The 20,439-nt window shown below is 43.3% G+C and overlaps 1 protein-coding gene across 25 annotated transcripts in view; it reads left to right on the forward strand.

The window, feature by feature from the left end:
* KCNMA1 (potassium calcium-activated channel subfamily M alpha 1) overlaps nucleotides 1-20,439 on the forward strand; it is a 752,929-nt gene that overhangs the window by 705,733 nt on the left and 26,757 nt on the right. For 18 of the 25 annotated variants that reach the window (XM_065894779.1, XM_065894763.1, XM_065894764.1 and 15 more), the window contains 2 exons: nucleotides 10,046-10,159; nucleotides 15,213-15,343. In XM_065894779.1, the coding sequence (XP_065750851.1) occupies nucleotides 10,046-10,159; nucleotides 15,213-15,343 (245 nt within the window). Of the gene's footprint in view, nucleotides 1-10,045; nucleotides 10,160-10,929; nucleotides 11,011-15,212; nucleotides 15,344-20,439 lie in introns of all 25 variants that reach the window. The other 7 variants (XM_065894755.1, XM_065894756.1, XM_065894757.1 and 4 more) reach the window with 1 other exon arrangement.

Below are 20,439 nucleotides of genomic sequence, written 5' to 3' on the forward strand. Positions count from 1 at the left end.
GAAAAGTTAGTCAAGGCAGGCTTCCTGGAGGCGGTGAAGGTGGGGCAGGAACTGAGTTGGGGGAGAAGGGAGGGGACAGCATATCTGAAGTGGGTAAGACTTGGTGAGAGTAGGGATGGGAATCAGCAAATGCCACCCTTCTGTGCTGGAAACCAGCTCTGACTGCTCCTCCCCTCAGCTGTATACACAGAGCATTCTGGGTTTCCATGGGCTCTTTGGACCCATGTAAGCTCTCAGCATCCTTTGCTCTGAGATTGAGTGGCTCTTACAACATTGCAGGAAGTTGAAATGGTAGAGAACTGGGAACCCTGAAAACTCTGTTTTGCTCTGTTCTTCTAAAGCCCCTTAATCTGTAACTTTTGGTCACTTCTATCCCAGAGCATCAGTTTCCCCAAATTCATGTAGGTCAAAATGACCTTTAGGGTTGTTACAGCTCTTCAGCGCGTGTCCCTCTACCGTGTCAATCAGCTGTTCTCAACCCATGAAGATGACGTGAAGTTGTGAGGTTTCAGGCTCTTTTCTCTTATTCATTTATAATTTTGGTAAATTTTCTTCTCCTTGCACAAATAAAATATATTTCTTTTAGAAAATTTGGCAGCTATGTATAAATAAAAAGAAGACAAATATGAATTCCTTATAATCTTAGCATTTGGACATAAGAAAGCTAACGTTAGTCTTGTTTCTGCAGATATAATATTTTACCCCTCAAAAATGGATCATACATAATAGTGTGTACCTGTTTTTTCCACAAACTTGTATCATGACCATTTTTTCTATATCATGAAATGTTTTTCTGCATAATTTTTAGTGGATGCATACTTAACATAATCAGTTTCCTAAAACTGGACATTCAGGTTGTTTTCATTTTAATATTGTTACCTAATAACTACAAATGAAGACCATTGTAACCAAATCTTTAATATAAAGAAATGTTGGCTGTGCATGTATTTTTAGAAGTGAAATTGCTTAGGTGAAAGGGTATGTCAAATTTTAAATCATTTGATCTGTGTCGCCAAATTACGTCTTATTTTTAAGTTGTTAGATGAATTCAGAGGGGTAAAAGGCAATTGAGAAGTTGTGGAAAATTCATCCTGACACCATGAGCTTTTGCACAAATGAAGAGGTTAGACCAGGTGAATATTAGGTTTCTTTCCAAATCTGTGGCCTTAACTGTGTTTGAGTTGTAACTAGTCTCCTCCCCTTCCCCCCTCCCTTCCTTATTCCCTCCCTCTTTCCCTCCCTCTCTCCCTCCCTCCCCCCCTTCCTTCCTTACACCAACCCCTCTGAGAGACAGGTTCTTACTTAGGGACAGTAAGCTCTTTAAGTTTACTTTAAGGAAAGAGACTGTCTGCTTGGAGAGACAACTCTTGCAAACATATCTGTTTCATATGTGTGAGACTTGTATTTGTTTCATGTGTGTGTGACTTGTCTAAGTGCTGACTATATCTTATGAAACTTAATGGACAAATAGCTATAGAGAACTTAGGTTGATTGATTGGTTGTTAGTTGGTTGGTTTAGTCTGCTTTGGTTTAATTTAGACCCAGAACAGAAACTCTAAAAAAGATGAAGTACCTTGTGCAGCTTCCCAATGCTTTCATTAAATACAGTCTCTAGAAAAGAGTACTGTTAAAAATATCAGTGTTACTTATTGTAAGTAAAGAAATTGACCCAGGTCTTGTCCCTGGTCACTGGAAGTGAACAAGAAACCTTGAATGAAGATATAGTCACTTGTTTCAATAGAAACTCAGACATGCATGAGCCATTTTACCAAGAAAAGAACAGAGATTTTTCTCAGTTACTATACTATTTGGGCATTTTGGTTGCAAGTGATAGAAATCCAACCCCAAAGCCTTAAGTGAAGGGGAAGTCATACAACTGGAGTGTCTCTGGCATTAGGCACATTTGAGCCCAGGAGCCTGAGTGATGTCAGAGCTCTGTCTCATTCTCTTTACTTCTTGATTCATTTGCCCTGTTTTCATTTGTCCCCTGGTGAGCTAAATGCTCACCAGCAGCCCCGTACTTACATCTTTGTGGTTTTGAAAGCATCTTTAGCATCGATTTCATCAGGTCTTGGGGAGAACACAGATTGGCCCCAGCTTGGAGGACAAGTGGATCTCTAAACCAGCCATGTGTCCAGGATGATGGGGATCCATATTGTTGGCCCTGTGGAGTCAGGGTTGCCCCCCTCCCCTACCCCCCACCAAACACTGGGAATGGGTTCCTCATGTAGAGAAGAGGTTGAAGGGGAGCACGTAACAACAGAATCAACTATCCTGGCTCTGCCACCAACTGATCCGCAACCTCAGACACAGTAACTTCGCTGCTCCGAGCCTCAGTTTCTTCATCTGTAAAAGGGAGGTAATTATTAGAAGATTTCCAAAGTTCTTGCATCCCTAACAGAGTGATTGGTAAAGAGGCAAAAAGAGACCCAAATGGTATAGTTTAGGTTTCTCAGAACCGTCTATTAATGTAATTTCTAAGCTCTGTCTTTAGGCTCTGGGTAGAGAACAGTGATCAGCTCCAAGTTCATGAGTTACCTGGAATAAAGCAGGTAACACAGTTGAAATTGGCAAGGGTGTTCCCTGCCCCACCTTTCCCAGCATTGACCTCCAGCAACCTGTCGGGGGCTGGCACCACTTCCAGCTCCTAAGTGGAAAGTGCTCAGTTAGAGTAGCTTTTGGGGAGTGTCAGGAGAAGTTTCTGCCTTGATAAATAATCATTTTTTACTGAGTCAACACTGGTCGGCTCCTGGCTCTCGTGACTCAGGACTCCAGCTTTGTGGAAAGCCACTGAAAACTACTATGAATAACTATTACAAGGTTCAACTGAGGTTTTCCCTTGGCCGGATTTCTCTTGCAGACTTTTCTTAAAAATCTATTTCCCAAATCAAGCCTGGGCACGTGGATTTTTCCCCCTACAAGTTAGAAAGCAATCATGCTTCTGTACCTGGAATTTTCTCTACTTCAGCTGCTGAAGAATTTGTTGGAATACATACTGCAAAAAACGATGCTGTGGCTATTACTGTACTTGCTCAGGGGAGCTATTCAGATGCCTCATTTATTGGAGCTTAATAGATTAAAAGTCTAAATTGAGTCTCATGATACAAGCCTAATCAAGTTCTAATCTGCATAATTTTCCCATAAGCAGCAATGGGAAATTTGGATAATTTATGTTTCAGCAGTTGCCAATCATGTGTTAAGTAGCATTGTTGCATTTACTTATCAAAATATTTTTATTGATCTTCACTTCATCTGACATTTGGCTTTGGGTTTTTTTTTTTCCTGGCGTTAACAGGAAATTTAATTCATCTCCTAGATGATGTAATATGAGATGTGTCTCTTGATTTCAAGATGCCTTTATAGATCATTTTTAACGGTGATCTTCCCTTTTACAACTTCATATTGAATACCTGTCTCAGCAAACCTAGATGACTCTGCCTAATTTATTTCTCTCGTTTAACGTAGCATATGGATTTCTAACCATCATTTATATGCACACAATAAAAGATAATTTGCCCCACCATTTGAACCAATTCCTTTATGTTAAATCTATGGGTGTGGGGAGGCACTTACCTTCATTTCTCCATCTATTTGAGGGGAGGTGATTTATAAGAATTTCCATCTCCCTCTCTCCCTGGAAAAGCCTGGGCATTTAACTAGGGAAGATTTAGAAAGTACTTTGTGTTGTCCCCCAAGGAAAAATACTGTAATAAAGCATTTATCATCTGTACTGAGTTGTGCATGCTACCATACCAAAGCAAGTTAAGCATAACTACAGTGGGTCCCAGCTGCTATCTGCTGTTGTTTAAAAGTGAAAACAATAAAAGAGTGAGACTGGCTCAGGCCTCAAACTTGCCTGCCAAGCTCAGCACATGAGAAAGAGAGACCATCACACACAGAGGCAAGGCAGCATGGAGCACGGTAATCCTTGGGTTCTGAAGTCAGACTGTCTGGCTGGAGCCCCCAGATCTGCCACTTACCAACTGGGGTGTTGGAGGAAGTTATTTGACGGCTCTGAATCTTATTTTCTTCATCTGCAAAATGGTAATATTAGCAGTTCCTGTACTTACAGGATTGTTACGAGGAATAAATGAGGTGGCCCGTGAAAAAACCCTTAGCGCAGCTTTGGCACGTAATAAGAAGGAATGTGCCATGGTGACCTAGAGGAGGCTCTGGAGCCAATTTACCTGGACTGAGATCTAGATCTGCTCATTCCTAAATGTATGTGCTGGGTCAAGTTGCTTAGCTCTGCTGTGCGTCAGTTTCCTCATCTGTAACATAGCAGTATCTACATAGGATGGCTGTATGAACTAGAGTTAAAACATGCACAGATTTTAGTACATGCCGAGCACTCAGTAAATGTTGAATTTTACTATTTTTTGCTTAAGGTTCTACTTAAGCCTGACTTCTTCATTCTCAAAATTACCTTAGTCAATCTAGATCCAGAACATTCTTGCCTTTGCTTTTTTTTTTTTTTTTTTTTTTGCGGTACACGGGCCTCTCACTGTTGTGGCCTCTCCCATCGCAGAGCACAGGCTCCGGACGCGCAGGCTCAGCGGCCATGGCTCACGGGCCCAGCCGCTCCGCGGCATGTGGGATCTTCCCGGACCGGGACACGAACCCGTGTCCCCTGCATCGGCAGGCGGACTCTCAACCACTGCGCCACCAGGGAAGCCCCTTGCCTTTGCTTTGAGTTCCACAAAGACCATGACATTGAGTCTTTCTCATCTTCAAATGCACTCACAACTACATTACCCTGGAACCCTTTTCTAGCCATGCCCTCTGGTGGATCTTATCTGAGTCACAGCCTCTCTTTGCTTGTAACCACAGGTGCTCCTTGGATGCTACGTCTGTATGCATGCATGCAGCAGGGACCCAAAACAATCACTTTAAAAAATGAAACCTTAGTGATCTTGTTATTCCCGAGCCTCTTCTCCTTGAACTTCTTAGGAATAGGTCAAGTGTTTGTGTTAAATTCTTTCATGTGAAGCCATCCAAACTGAAATGCCCTTGTCAAATTTAACTATAGGTCACTTAACCTTCCAATAACCTCCCTGACACAGGCCAAGTGCTGCCTGCCATTGAATAACCAATCATAAAAAAGAAAATCAGGGACTACAGATTTTGTTCAGCTGAACCCAACAGTGGTGATGGTTGAGAACACAAATTCTGGAAAAGAACATAGAGAGCAGTGAAAACCGTTTCAAAAGCCCGAGAAACAACAGAAGAAAGATTATGTCCTTAAATAATTAAAGGAAGTGGGAAATTAGGTCTAGAAAACAGAAGACTCCAGAGAGTCTGCAGTTGCTATAAGGCATTAAGAACCTTTCTTTCATGAAGACGGGACACCAGTTTTTCAACATACCTAAAGAAAATCCTAGCCATCCAATATCCAAAATACTCCATCCTTAAATACTTTAGGCTGTATTTTTATCACTGGATTGACCTGATTATTTCTACCAAAATATATCCACACTGCTATTGCCTTCCCATTAATTTTCCAGGATTTTTCTCTATGTGAAAATTCTTTTAAAAAACTCTACCAAAAGCTACCTCAGGTCTTTATCCATAGGGAAGGGGGAGGCAGTGGATGCTATTCCTAGGCAGAATATTTATTGTGTTCTGAGTAAAATATTAACGTTGGTAGTCAACATTTTAAAGTCTTTTTCTTCATACCAGGCATTGTATTAAATGTTTTAAATATACTATTTCATTTTATTCTCACAACTGCCCTGTATAGTGGGTAATTCCAGCTTACAGACAAAGAAACAGAGGTTTGGAGAGTCTGTGCTATGCTCATGGTTATGTGGCTTATAAGTAGATGAGCCAGAATTTAAACCTAAGACATCTGACTCCAAAGCACATGCTCTTAGCTATTCCACTCCGTTTCTTCTCTGTGGGCCAGGCATTTTGTAGACAACCTGGGATGTTTAAAGAAATAGAAAACCCGGTCGTTGACCTGAAGTTCTCCTGCAGCATATGGAGTGAGCATACTTGGCAGGGGGCAATGTTGGGCCCATTTCTGCCTGATGCCAAAGGAATAGAACAAGTAAAGTGAGCCCATCCTATCTGCCCCTGAAGATTGAAATGGGGAGGGGTTTTCAGTGTAAGGAGTTCAGGTAGTCTTTAAAGTTATCTTTAGCCCAAAACTTGCCTCCCATGTCCGTGCTCAACAGAGAGGAAAGGGAATACATCTAAAGAACCAGGAGGCCATCTTGGTAAGAGCTTGGGTTGTAGTTAATTAAACTTGAATCTTTTCCTGATTGAGAACTTCTGATTCCATCTCTCCCATGCCAACATTCTTCATCATCTCTTCTGGCAAAATAAGTGGTTGTTTCTAAAATTAACTTCCCGAGTGTTAGTTCAACTAACGGAAGGAGCGTTTCCCAGTTGCACTATCCTCTCGCTGTAGATCAGGGTCCCTGGAGGATGTTCCATGTGCCAGCGCTTTCACACGCAGAACTGAAGCACTGCTTTATGTAGAGGGACTTACAATCCAACCAAAGATGTACCCACTGCAGCTAACAAAGGGATGGGAAGCAAGACCATTAGGGACCCGGTTGCCATTTAGACCTGCCCCTTTATTAACAGCCGCTAGGGTGAATGGGGTAGATGCCGTCAAATGGCACCAAAGGCCGGATTGCCTCTTCTCTTTGTAGGGAAGGTGCCTGATTTTCTGTTCTTTCCGAGGCCACTTCGGGAATCTGGGTCTGCTCTGCCATTTCAAGCCACAGGTTTCCCATTATAGAATCTCTAAGAATGAAACAATGCTAATAACTTCTGTTCCTCTTTAACACAACTCTTCAGGAAGGGCAAAAAAAAAAGATAAAATCTATTTCTGTTCTCTTTGCCTTTGCTTATAAAAATGTGTGACTGTAAAAGTAGCAAAATAAAAAGTGACATTATCATTGCTGAAGTCTTCTTTCCAACAAAATCACCCCGTTCTTGGGGTCCTGTGTAGGAGAGAGAAAGACGTTTAATGGAGAGATGTCTTTGGACATCCACCACAGTTTGTCAGTTTCAGATGCTAATGGAACCGGGCTTGGCGACTGAAGGGGAAAATGGAATATGAAAGAGGCCTATGAGGCAAGCATGTCATTTCTAAATGAAGGTTTCATGCAAAGGAATTGAGTCTTTTCACAGCTGAAAACGGAACCTTTAAATAAGATAAAATAAAAGGAAGCTTTGGTTTGTTGCCGGTTCTGTAATGAAATACTGTTTTCCTAATACCGTGTGACCTGCATTTTTACCTGTTTTATGGGTGCTAGTCCTTGACGTACAAACCCGTATTTTCTCAAGTCAGCATTTGATGATGGATGTCAAAATACAGGCCATGTATTATGCATATAGCGTTACCGATTCAAGGTGTTTACTTGTCAAGTTGAAGAAATTCAAAAACGTCACATCCACTGAATCTGCACAGCTGTCACTTGCAGTTTTTCATGCTTTTGAATGAAACTTCTGATGAAAACAATTTAGTTTTCCCCCTTCACTATTCTAGGGGAAGAAAACAGGAAGCATTTCAATTGCGTGTTCTTGGTTACATGGTTGGCTGAAAAACACACATTCCAAAGTTTAGAAAGATGGCCACTATACTGTCCTTCAAAGTTACTTACCCTGTCTGTGCACAGGGTATCAGTATAAAGAATAAAATTAAGTGCAATCAGGGAGTGAACGGTAAATAAAACTTTTTTTTTCTTTCTGAAAATATGACACTCCGATGAAATTTATACACAGGAGAGCAGAAAACAGGAAAACTCGTTGATATTTTTCTGGCATCTCATACATGATGTACTTCCAAAGCAACAGGCAATTATGAACACCTGTCATTTCATTCCTGGTAGATAAAGATTCACACATACCTTCATGCCAGAAACAACCCAATCTTGTCGCATTACCAGAGAGAGGCAGTAATCTCTCTGGTCACACAGTCTTCGGAAATTTGTTCTTGGAAACTTCGCAAGTGACTGTATCTGTAATTCCCTAATCCATTGATAAGCCCAGGTAGCCATCCACTACGGGCAAAGAAGAGAAGACAAAGAGAACGTGACCTTCTGTCTGCCTGTTCTATAAGGTGGGGAAGGCAGTTGGGCACGGCGGCCCGTGTGGAGCTGGCGGTGCCACTTGCCACGTGGCAAAATTAATTTTCACCAAAAGAATGTATGAAGAAAATAAACGTATCATGTTTATACGGCTATGTACCTCCTTAAAGAGGCAGCCATTTGGCCTAGCTGGGATGCTTTCTCACCCTCCCTAAACTTGAAAATATGGTTGGGCCAAGCTCATTCTAACATGTATTGAGATTTGGGTCTGAGACCCAAAGAAGCCCAAACTGCAAAAGTCAGAACAAGTAGGCTACTCTCCGGTTTACTGTGCCCACATCTACCTTATGGGGTCTGTGTCAAGGACACTGGGAAGTTCAAGGGTCCATTATAAGCAGGTGGCATATGCAGCAGTCAGGATGATTTCAGCTGCAAGTAAAAAAAAACTCCTCAGTGTGGCTTAAACAAAAGGGAGGAAAATAAATACACACACGCATATATATATATAAATATATAGTTGTACGTATATTGTGTATATATATACATAAATATTTAATACATAATACAAAATACATAAATATACATAAACAGACATTATATATAATCTCATTATTATGTGTATAATATATATAAAAGCTCATTACTACCTTTTGTATTATAATCTCACTTATAAATGTGTAAAATCTCATGTAGTAAGAAACCCTGAGATCAATTGGTTTTGATTCTAGGGCTGGTTAATTCAGGCACTAAGGACAGTTCTTCCTATCATTCAGTCTTTTTACCATTCACTTCAGCCAATTCATTAAGTTGGCTTTGTCCTCAGTGGGCGCCCATCCTAGTTACAAGACGGCTGCCACAGTTCCAGGCACTACAGACACAAAAGCAGTGTCCAGTGGATCAAAAGAGAATCTCTTCCCATGTGATATTTTTTAAGAGCAAGGAAACATCTCCTCAAGCGCCCAGGCCAATTTCCTCCCACTTCCCCTTGGCCAGAACCCTGTCAAAGGCCCAGGTTTAAGTCCCTCACTGGCAAGAGAATAAGTAATCAATTGGTTTAAGATAACAGTCAGGATAGGTTAGGTTATGCTGTGGTAACAACACCACAAACAACAACAAAACAAGTCTCAGTGGCTTAAAGCAACAGAGATTGATTTTTCACTCAGAATGCTTTGTGTGTCTGGGCTACCGTCCAGGGCTGCTGCCCAACCTTCATCTCCATAGTAACCTGTGTTCCCACTGTGGCCACAGCCTGGGAAGAGAGATGGCAAGTCAAATACTTGTACCAGGGCTTCCCTGGTGGCACAGTGGTTGAGAGTCTGCCTGCTAATGCAGGGGACGTGGGTTCGAGCCCTGGTCTGGGAGGATCCCACATGCCGCGGAGCAACTAGGCCCGTGAGCCACAACTACTGAGCCTGCGCATCTGGAGACTGTGCTCCGCAACAAGAGAGGCCGCGATAGTGAGAGGCCCGCGCACCGCGATAAAGAGGGGCCCCCGCTTGCCACAACTAGAGAAAGCCCTCGCACAGAAACGAAGACCCAACACAGCAAAAATAAATAAATTAATTAATAAACCCCTACCCCCGACATCTAAAAAAAAAAGAATTGCTTGTACCAGAAGTGATGATATGCATTGTTCTGTTTGCTTTTCATGGGCCAGGGCATTTCCTATGTCACGTGGTCATATCTAACTTCAGGGAGGCACAGAGGTACAATCCTCATGTGTGCCTGAAGGAAGAAGGGAACAGAAATCTGTGAGTAAGATCAATAATTGGTGTAAAGACTGGTTTTCAGGGAACTGTCAAAGTGGGTTAGAATCTTTTATAATGGTCTCCTACTTTGCTCTTCTGAAAACAACTCATCAGAGTTTATCCTGGGAGTGCTAATTTTTGACTTGTAAATAATGCATATGTTACTTTTTTATTGTGTATATACACTATACTTTCATCATTTCCAAATTTTCCACATTTCTGATTTTTCTTCTTCCTCTCTTTCCTTCCCACTAGGGTTCACACCTCCAGGAATGGACAGATCCTCTCCGGATAACAGCCCGGTACATGGGATGTTACGCCAGCCCTCCATCACAACTGGGGTCAACATCCCCATCATCACTGAACTAGGTAGGAGTGAATGTCAGCTTTGGGTGGATTCTTTTGGTCCTCTTTTCCGACCATGCAGGATATAAGGAGGTTGGCCTGAGTCTTAGCTCTTTCAGTGTGGTAGGCTCTAATGGGGTTTGTCTCGGGGGGAGATTGGAGAAGGGTATGGGTAGAAATATGACAGATGACCCAAGGGAAAACTGATCTACCTTTCCTCTGAGGTGAATAGATAGTTTCCTTACGCTGGTCACTGTTTTCAAAGGAGCATGAGATGAAGGGTTTGAGATTGGGGCATACATTAGGGAAGCGGGAGGAAGGGAGGAAAGGTATGGTCCAAGGATTTTTTCCAGTGATTCACATTGGAAGCATCTGTGGAAGGTCCCTCCCCGGAGGTACAAAGCCTCAGGTCTAAGCCAACCCCATTGTGAGAACTGCATAGAAACATTGGGCTAATATGTGATAATTTTACATTTCATCTATTCTAGTTGAGCTTTTCAGCTAAAGGCCATTTTCACTGACTGCCGCTCTGGTCCAGAAAATGATGGGGCTTTGAGGGCCATGAACAATGGCCAGTGGGATCCAGCTTTTAACCTGGCCATGGCACTCCCTGCTACTATTTGTGAATTTGCAAAACTGCTACGTGGTCTCTTCCCCCGAAGATAAACACTAACTACCTGTGGTCCTGGGTCCCTTTACTTTAGAATGTCTCCTCTGTTATTCCCTCACTCTTTTCTTTTTCTGTACTTTCCTCCACTCCCTTTCCCCAACCCTTAACTGCTGTATCCCATTAGCTAAACCTGGCAAGTTGCCTTTGGTATCAGTCAATCAGGAAAAAAACAGTGGGACGCACATTCTAATGATAACTGAACTGGGTAAGAAGCACTGTTTTCTTTCACATCAGTATCTCCTTTTGTTTTGTGGTTCGTGTTTCCAACTATCATCAGCTTGTTTTCTTTTTCACCGGCTGTAACGGAAAGGCTACCCCATGGCACTGCTTTGAATGTGTTTTATTTGTGGCTCTGGTTGGAATCGGCTGTCTTGTTCTAGCCTTCCTTAATGATTTTTTCCCCACACAGCATCAGTAAACCTTTGATCACACCCATCTGACCTGGCAGTTGTTTCCAAAGCATCTTTGCTCTAATTCATTTTCTTTGGCTTGGGCCTTTTTTTTTTTTTTTTCCATGTGTCCCCCTGCTCCCCTCCCACCTTCTCCCTTCTATTCCTCTTTCCAGCACACTGTCAGTTTGACTGACATGTCTTCACAGCTCTCAGAGGAAGTCAAGGGAGAAATATAAAAATTTTAAGATAAGAAACCTAAGACGGTGCCTTCCCTCCAGCTGTTTATTTTCCTTTATTCTGACTTTATTTGCCTTTTTTTTTCCTACTCAGCCCTTTCTCAGAAGCTCTGGTTCTGAAGCCATAAAAGCAGCCAGCTCACAGGGGACCCTTGCTTACTAAAGCCAGGTCTTAAGAAAGGATGCAGAGGATGAGCTTAGCAGCCACCAAGGCCCAGCCCTGCCCTCTGACCCCGACTCCGCTGGCCCAGAGCCCTCTCTGGGAGGAGATTCGGGGCAGACTCATCTAGAAGATGAAGGCCTGTGGTCGTGACGGCATTTGTTAGGCTCTTCCACGATTCCCCATGACTTGGTTAATAACTCTAGGAAAAGCACCCATCAGCAGCAGGTCTCAGAACTGGGGGCTGATCTTCTAAATAGAGAAAGCAGGTGCTGCTTGATGCAGGGTAGATCGAGAGGTAGGGATCATCTGCCTTCAAATAGCTCACAAATGAAACTGACATGCCATTTTCTTGGCTCCAAAATATATTTCAAAATAATAGAGCAGGCTTTTAACACAGTAATCTTGCTTGCCAGGTGTCTGGAAACAAAGGAATAAATTGTCCACCATTCAGCACAGCATTATCGTCGATGTAGCTATTTATCGGGACAAATTCACTCAGGTCAAGGAGCGTCACACTATTTTCTGTTTCCAACAGTAGGACAGGTGTCTTTTTCATGTTTAGAGAAGTTGGCTAAAAGCGTAGGCTTCTGGATTGCTCTTCTCAGAGCCTTAGGGTGGTAAGGGACCCAGGGAGCTTGTGTGGCCCAGACTTCTGGTGGGAAAATTCATCCAAACATCTCTGTCTCAGAAAACCTCAGCAGCATTTCAGTATCACCACTGCCAGGAATTTCTTTGTCTGTTTGGAATTCATGCGCTGCCAGCTAACTGGGATATCTGTATTTGTGACTTTATTTATTTGATATCTTTATTTGTGACTTTATTTATTTGATATCTTTATTTGTGACTAGTAGAAAAGAAAGAGCGTGGTGCCCCCAATCTGAGGCAACAATTCAAGTATCCAGCTAGCATCATTGAGTCTCCTGAAGCCTTTGTCCTCACCAGATTTCTTTTATGAGCTCAGAGAACCTTCCGTGTGTTCACATCACCCTCACCTTCTGCCTTAAGCCCAAATTTCCTACTCGTCATACTGCCTTTAGCACTCAGACCGTCATCATCCTCTGACCACCTCACCTCGCCCTATCCCCACAGATATTTACTGTTTACCTACAAGTTCTGAGATGTCTTCTGCCTTACACTAGGCCAGTAAAATGCCTTTTAAAAAACACAGATGGTGCAAGTCAAACAAGTTTTTTAAACTGTATAGTATTCCAGTCTTCACACACTTGGGGAGTCCCAATCGATGTTAGTGGGTCCAGGCTTCCTAGAAGTTCCACAAGAAGGAAATCTGTTTGAAGCTATTTAACCTGTTTCCCAGTTGTATTTGATCACAAATATTTTGGGGTGACTGTTTTCATCACCTCTTAGCACCCACATAATTACTGTCCCGTGAAATAGGTTTCGGGTAACACCGGCTGCTCGCCCTTTGAGACTAGGTAACCCAGAACCCTGGCTCCTGCCTTGGAGTTCTTCCCCAAAGACTCGAATCCCTAGCTGGCTGACATTCTCCAGTCACCTGTCAAGTCTACCAAACCCTCCCCATCGTCATGAGAAGAGGTAACCGACACTTCCTTTAGGCAGCATCCATGTGTACGCCCTCCTCAGCTCTTACAGGTAGTTAAAACCAGGTCCCTCTGCATCTTGTCGCAGGTTCACGTTTTCCCATTCACAAAGCAGGAAGACTAAACTGTGGCCCACAGCATGCTTCTGGGTAAATGAAGGGAGGAGAGGAAAAGCTACCGCATGACCCTGGCAGGATCCCTGAGCAAGGCCTTATTTACGTGCTTCTGAGAGGGGCAGAGGGAAGCTGGGAATTTTCGTAGTGTGAACAGAACATGGACAGAACGTGAAATCATGAGAGCAGCTACCGTTTATCAAGGTGCCGGGCCAGGTTCACCAAGCAGAATCCCATAGGAGCCTCCTAACAGCCTCAGGAGAGCTGCTTATATTCCCCCCATTTTACAGAGAGAGAAACTAAGGTGTAGAATGATAAAATGCTTTGCTCAGGGGAGTTAGTGACAGGGCCTGGATTCAAAGCCCAGTTGTCAGATCCTGGGTTTTGCATTTTCACTAGCCTGTAGCTCAAGCACTGCAAGGACAGTGGGGACCCAAACATGATAAACGTTGGAAGAACAGAGAGCAAAGATTTTCCCCCATTAGGATCTTTCTCTAGGGAAACAAGATTGTGTCATTTAAAAATAATTCCATGCCCAGCCTTTTGTCCAATTATCATTTATTCTGCCTCATACGATAAACAAGCAAAAGTTAAAAACAACAACAGGGCTCCCTGGTGGCGCAGTGGTTGAGAGTCCGCCTGCCGATGCAGGGGACATGGGTTTGTGCCCCGGTCCGGGAAGATCCCACATGCCGCGGAGCGCCTGGGCCCGTGAGCCGTGGCTGCTGAGCCTGCGCGTCCGGGGCCTGTGCTCTGCAACGGGAGGGGCCACAACAGTGAGAGGCCCGTCCGTGTACCGCAAAAACAAAAACAAAAACAAAACAACAACAACAAAAAAAGAAGTTATCCCAAAAGTTCCTTATGGAAAAAAAAAAAATTAAAACAATAACTCTAGGAAAGAGAATTAGCTGCTGATACCTTTAGAAAGGAATCAGAAAAAGGAAACCTCATCTATTCTTTTCCTAAAAGCACCATAATTATTCCAGAAATCACAAGCGCTCATCTCCTCCCCCACCACACACTTTCCCCGCCATTACTTGCTCTGCAAAACTGATAATTTCTGATGCCAAGATGGGAATGGAAATTAATTTGTCATTTAATTTTTAATAAGTTAAAGACATCTCGGTGACACAACCAATCAGTCTGCACGTGCGTGCCAGAGGAGTCCTTGAGGGATCCTCAGATGGAAATGAAATACAACATCAAATGCTGTGTCTGCTTGAGCTGGAGCACATAAAAGATTGAGCTGTTTCGGAGGGGAAAGGGAGAACGTGGGCATCCCCAAGCACCTCGGAATGCAGAGCAAATCTTTGTCAGCCAGCAGCCGGAGACAGCCAGGGGTTCATCCTTTGTATTGAACAGGACTTGGTGGGTTTGGGCCTGGATTAAGGGCCAGACACCAGGTACTACCCAGACCCGTCCCCCCACCCCGGGCAGGCTGTGGGTGGTGCCAGAGGGTGGATTCCTTGCTATTTTGCCTTTGCTATGCTCCCAATCTGTTGCTCTTCACTCTCAGTAAATTGCTTTCTTTCCCTTGTGGCTAAACTTCCCATCCCAGCATGGCTACTCATGGCTCCTCGTCCTTGAAATACGTCCATCTCTCAAAGGACTTAGCTACCAAAAAAACGCTTCAGAGTGTTTTTCCTCACGATCTAAAACTATACCAAAGAATTGACCAGCACTGTCCACCAGCTCCACCAGCCTGCCGTGGAGCACGTCTGCGTGACGTCACTGCTCTCCAGGCCTGGGAACCTTGAACAAGCACCTCGGAGCAGTCCATTGAGTCCCACCGACCCCCACCCTGAGCTCCATCAACAGCTTCTCCCATGCTTTTCTTTCCTTTTCAGTGACTTCAGTGTTTCTAAACCAGTAGCCTGCTCTTTCTCTGACTCTGCTGCCCGCATGTGGTCTTTTAATCTAATTCTTACTTTATGCTTTTCCTAGTGAACGATACTAATGTTCAGTTTTTGGACCAAGACGACGACGATGACCCCGACACAGAGCTGTACCTCACACAGCCGTTTGCATGTGGGACAGCGTTTGCCGTCAGCGTCCTGGATTCACTCATGAGCGCGGTGAGTAGGTGGGGGACACGGGGACCCAGGGACAGAGCGCCTCCAGCCTCCAATGCATGAGGGGCATGGGCTGGAGCTTGAACTACCCTGGAGAGCCGAACCACACCGAGCTTGCCGTCTGGAAGGGGATACTGATGTTATTTAAATTAGCACACAGATAACCGTCTGATTATAAACTCTTGAAAGTGCAAGGAAGGCTATAAGTAAATATAGGTAAGCACTTGATGTGGTCTCGGGATCAGAGGACGATTTCTCCAAAGAAAATATATATATTTTGTATTGCTCAAAGTCTGAGCAATGAAGATGGGAGATTTTATGGGGAAGAGAATCCCCCAAAGAAGGACAGCAAAGGTGAAGGCCTGGTGGGGAGAAGGGTACCTGACAGGCTCAAAGAAGGCAAAGAAAGCCTGCGTCGCTGGACCTCAGTGAGAGAGGGGAAGGGGAGGACAAGGCAGAATTGGACCCACGGGACCTCGAAACCCATTTTTGTGTTTTTGGTCTTTCTCTTAAGAGCAGTGAGGAGGCGTTGAAGGGTTTTAAGTTGGCAAGTGACGTGATCAGGTTTATGTTTTGAGGGGATTGCCTAGGCAGCTATGTGGAGGATGGCTCAGGAGGCAAGATGGCAGCGGGTAAGTCTGAGTAAGGGGCTCTCGTAGCGTGGAGTAGGGTAGAGCCCTCGGGGCTGGAGGAAGGTGGATGGGTTTGAGTGGTGTTTGTCAGTAAAATCGAGAGGACTTGGGAATAGATTGAATATGAGCAAAGGCGGAAGAGGACAGAGTGTCACAGGTGTCTCCTAGGTCACTGCCAGTCACTTGAGACTCAGTCCTGGGAGAGGCGTGGGTGTGAGGCAAGGCCTGGCCTGTTCTCTGCCCCAGTGAAGGCGCAGAATGGTGGCAGAGAGAGGAGGGTGAGCTGCCAGGGATCCAAAGGATCTTCAGTTTCTTTTATAACTTGATATGCGTCGAACAATCAAGGCATTTGTGTTTTCACTTGTGAGACCAAAATCAAATGACAATTAAAAAGTAGGTCCCGTCTTAAAGAAGCCATCTTGAGCTACAAAAGGCAAAGCAGACCGTAATGGAGATTATGAAGTGTTCCCACTGAGTGGCTTTATTTATTGTATAGAAAAGTCTTTTTTGGGGGGAATTCTCAACTTCACTCTTTTTATAAATACAGACATAGGCTGGATAAAAACTGACCTTCGGAGAAACCACAAAAAAAGAGTTTTACTGAATCCATTAAAACCATAAACATAGCCCAGAGAGTTTTTATACACATATATTTCTTCAAATGCTTAAGAAGGCTATTCTCAAAAAAAAAAAAAAGAAAAAGAAGGACCTCTATTTGAGGAAAGAAAAAGCATAAAGCTTTTTAAGACTAATTTAGGTTATTCTATATTCCTGAATGTGGTCCAACTACAAGCATATCTTAGTGAAAAATCAGAATTATAGATTTAAAAATAAATATGAAACAACATTCATCTGAATTAAGGTTGACTGGGCTTCATGCCATCCCACTGCTTGCCAAGCCAAGAAGGAGAGAAAGCAGTCCTTACTGAAGGCCATCTTGCTTTCCCAGGGCTCGCGACCTTTCTGATGGTCTGAGGATACTGAGCCTCACCTTTCTACCTGCCAGTGATGTTGGGCTTAGTTTGGGCAAACTCCCTAAGCAGGCCAGAGGGCATGATGGAAGCAACAGGATGTGCTTATTACAGAGCTGTATTCTCTGTAATAGTCCTCGCAGTCTCCAAGTCCACTTTCAAACAGATTTCTGTAATTCGTCTCCTCAGAAGTTTCATTTTATTTCTGATCCTAATCAGACAGATTTCAGAAGACTGTTCTCACTAAAAGATGATGAAACAGTTTATAGTCGATTTTTTTTTTCAGAACTGTAAAATACTCGATCCAAATTTTTAAAGATCCAAACTTACAAAATTGTTTCCACAGATATATTGGAAACATATATTCCAGGTGGGACCAGCTACATAATTTGAAAGCCTACTTTTTCATAAGTTACTAAGAATTTCAAAAGGGTGACAGCAGAGCATTGAACCAAATGAGGGCCTCTTCTGACCGTGGGCCCTCGGTGACACCTCAGGCCACACACCCGTGAAGCCAGCCCTGGTTCCAAGGAATAAAACTGTTTTTAAGCACCAAAGCACTTCACCTCTACACTGTCAAGGGGGCACACTGTGGCCATGGGGTGGGAGTGAGTGGCACATCTAGATTTGAGTTGCACCATTCTCTCTACAGCATCACTGTAGAGAGAAACTCAGCTGAGAAATCAAAGTAGATTGGTTTGACATTTTTTAAAAAATCTGTCTCTAATCTCCTTTGAAATGCAAACTAAAATGTTTGGGAGAAGGTAGCTAAGGCGTGTGTGAATACAGTAGTCTGCTAGCAAAGCAGCACTTACTTCTCAATTCCAGCCTGGGAAAAAGCGGTGCCAGGAATCTAGTAACCGTCATTGGCATGATCGGCAGCAGCATAATTCATTGAGGGTCCGGCACCGTACAAAGCGCTTCATTATTATTACTGCAGACAGTATTATTTTGGACAATAATGTGAATAAACCTGCTTTAAGTGTTGAAGCAAGACCTATTTAACTGATCCACTGTTGTGACTTCTCAAATCATTACTCAAAATGCCTATCCACTTATTCCAGGCCTTGTTTTCATTGCCTAGGATAAGCAAGTCCCGCAGTGAGGTCTCAAATTGGATCTGGTTCAACAGACCCAATTGGATCTAGACCTTCTGATTACTTGTGATTTCTTGGCATTTCACCCCAACCCTAATTTATGAAAAAAAAAATAGGAGATTATCTCGTACCAAGGCAGTAAGTAGAAGGAACTAAAAGGGTTGGCAGGAATATAAATTGAGAAAGTGAGACTCCAAACAGCGGGAGCTGGAGGTAAGCTTCCATCTCAGGCATTCGCTTACAAGCAATATCACTACATCCACACGCACATCTCTTTAGATGCCTATGATCTCCTTTTTCTAGTGCTCCTCCCCAAATTGCCATTTAATCGTGTGTCTAAACACTCTCTGAATATTGTCCTTCATAATTCAACTCCTGCTGCTTACTGCTTCATTTGTGAAGGAGAATGTTTTGATTCATCACATGCATTCCTAGAACAGCTAGGGATGTTACAGACATGGCCTCCTGGCTTTTTCCTGCAAATCAACAGCAGAAACACGTGATGAGTGGGAATAATTATGCTTATGGGTATATGCCTCTAAGAAGAAGGACACAAGAAATGTATTTTTCAGAATCATCCAGCTTGATGCTCATACACACATGAAAAAGATGAAAGGAAGCCTCTTGGTAAAACTGGCTCATGAGTATTTAGATTTCTTTTCCACACAGCACCCACTTTCCCCTACCCTCACCCCAGTTTGAGTTCTACCTGGATCCTCCCTAGAAAGAAAAAATTAGTCAGGGACTCAAGAGCCAGACTGCTTGCATGTGGACCCCAGCACTGCCACTTACTGGTTGTATAACCTTAACCTCTTTTTGCCTTAGTTTTCTCACCTTTAAAATGGGAATAACAGTAGTACCTACCTCATAGGACTGTTGAGATGACTGAATGAGTAATGAGTGCAGCGCTTAGCACATGGCAAGCTCTATATGCATTTACTGTTATTAATCAATACTTTATTGGGCACTTACTAAATACCAGGCACTATTATTCATGCTGGGCATCCAGCAGTGAAGAAGAAAGATAAAGACCCTGCCCTCGCGTGGTTTGAACTGTCATTCTAGTGGGCAGCCACTAGGTAAGTGACAGTAACTATGTCAGTGGGTACCTGAATAATGTCAGATAAGGATAACTAATTTGAAGAGCATAACATAGTTTGAACGGGTGTGGAGACCTATTTTAGCCACAGTGGTCAGAGTAAAACTGTCTTAGAAGGTAACTTGGAAGCTGACACTGAAAATCAGAAGAGAGCAGCTGGGGGTGAGGGTAACTAGCTTTCCAAGGCAGAGAGCTGGCCTCTCTTCCAGAAATAACCGAACTTATGTTGGTAAGACTGGAGAATAGGACCATCTGGAAGATGAATCACACGATGTACTCTCTCAACTGTACTTGCATGAAGGGCTGAACCCTTGAGGGACGTTACCGAGAGGGCTGAGTTCTCAGGCAGCCCAGTGCCATGTGACATCAGTTACATCACATAAGGAGAAGACTGAGTTCTCAGGCAGCCCAGTGCCATGTGACATCAGTTACATAAACAAATTCTTCTTCTGTAGCTCTACTCCTTACACTCCACTCAAGAGCCACCATTTAGGCAGTCTAGCTCACAAGGAGACAGACAGTCCACGGTCCACCGTGCAACAGATGAGCTAGCACCGCTGTCAGCATGGCAAATGGACTCAGAATATGCCACTGCTGTCACATCAGGCCAGGCAGGCCCAGGATGGAAAAGAAAATCAAATAGTTCTCATCCCTCATGAAAGAAAAATACTAAAACTAAAACTCTACACCATGAAAACTAGCAAATATAAAAAATGGCAGCTATGACATGGAAAATGACAATTTTGGAGCAATTATAAATGAAAGGCAAAGTGCCATTAAAGTTAAGGCAATGTTATTAAAAGATGTGTTAATTTTCAGTTAAATTTTCTATAAAAGACCAATTAGTTTAAAAGGCTTGACAGCATTAACTGTGAAACATAAGCTCTGGTAATTATACTTCAAAAAAATAAAAAGAGGAAGATCCTCCAGCGTGTTGGAGACCCAGGTACAGAGGGGCCTCTGTGGAGCAGGCTAGATGGCGCTGCGGGCTCAGATTTCCCTGGTGTAATCTGCTGGTCCTTTCCCCAGCGTTTCTGGGTTTCCTCAATGTCTGATATTCTGTCTACTTCCAGAATCTGAGAATCTCCGAAGTTTAGAGGCTCAGGGGTCACACATGTGATCTGGGCCAGCTCTCTGATATTAGAGCTGCGAACGCAGAGGCACAGGGAGAAAGGGATCTTCTAAATCGGTTGCACTGTTAGCTGGTTGTTCTTTTTATAAACAATCCTTTATTGAGTATTTGTTGTGCATTAGAATTACACAAACTATCTCATTTAACACTATCCTGTAATCTAGGTTT

The sequence above is a fragment of the Phocoena phocoena genome, chromosome 16 (assembly GCF_963924675.1).
Source record: "Phocoena phocoena chromosome 16, mPhoPho1.1, whole genome shotgun sequence".
In the NCBI taxonomy this organism is placed as follows: Eukaryota; Metazoa; Chordata; class Mammalia; order Artiodactyla; family Phocoenidae; genus Phocoena; species Phocoena phocoena.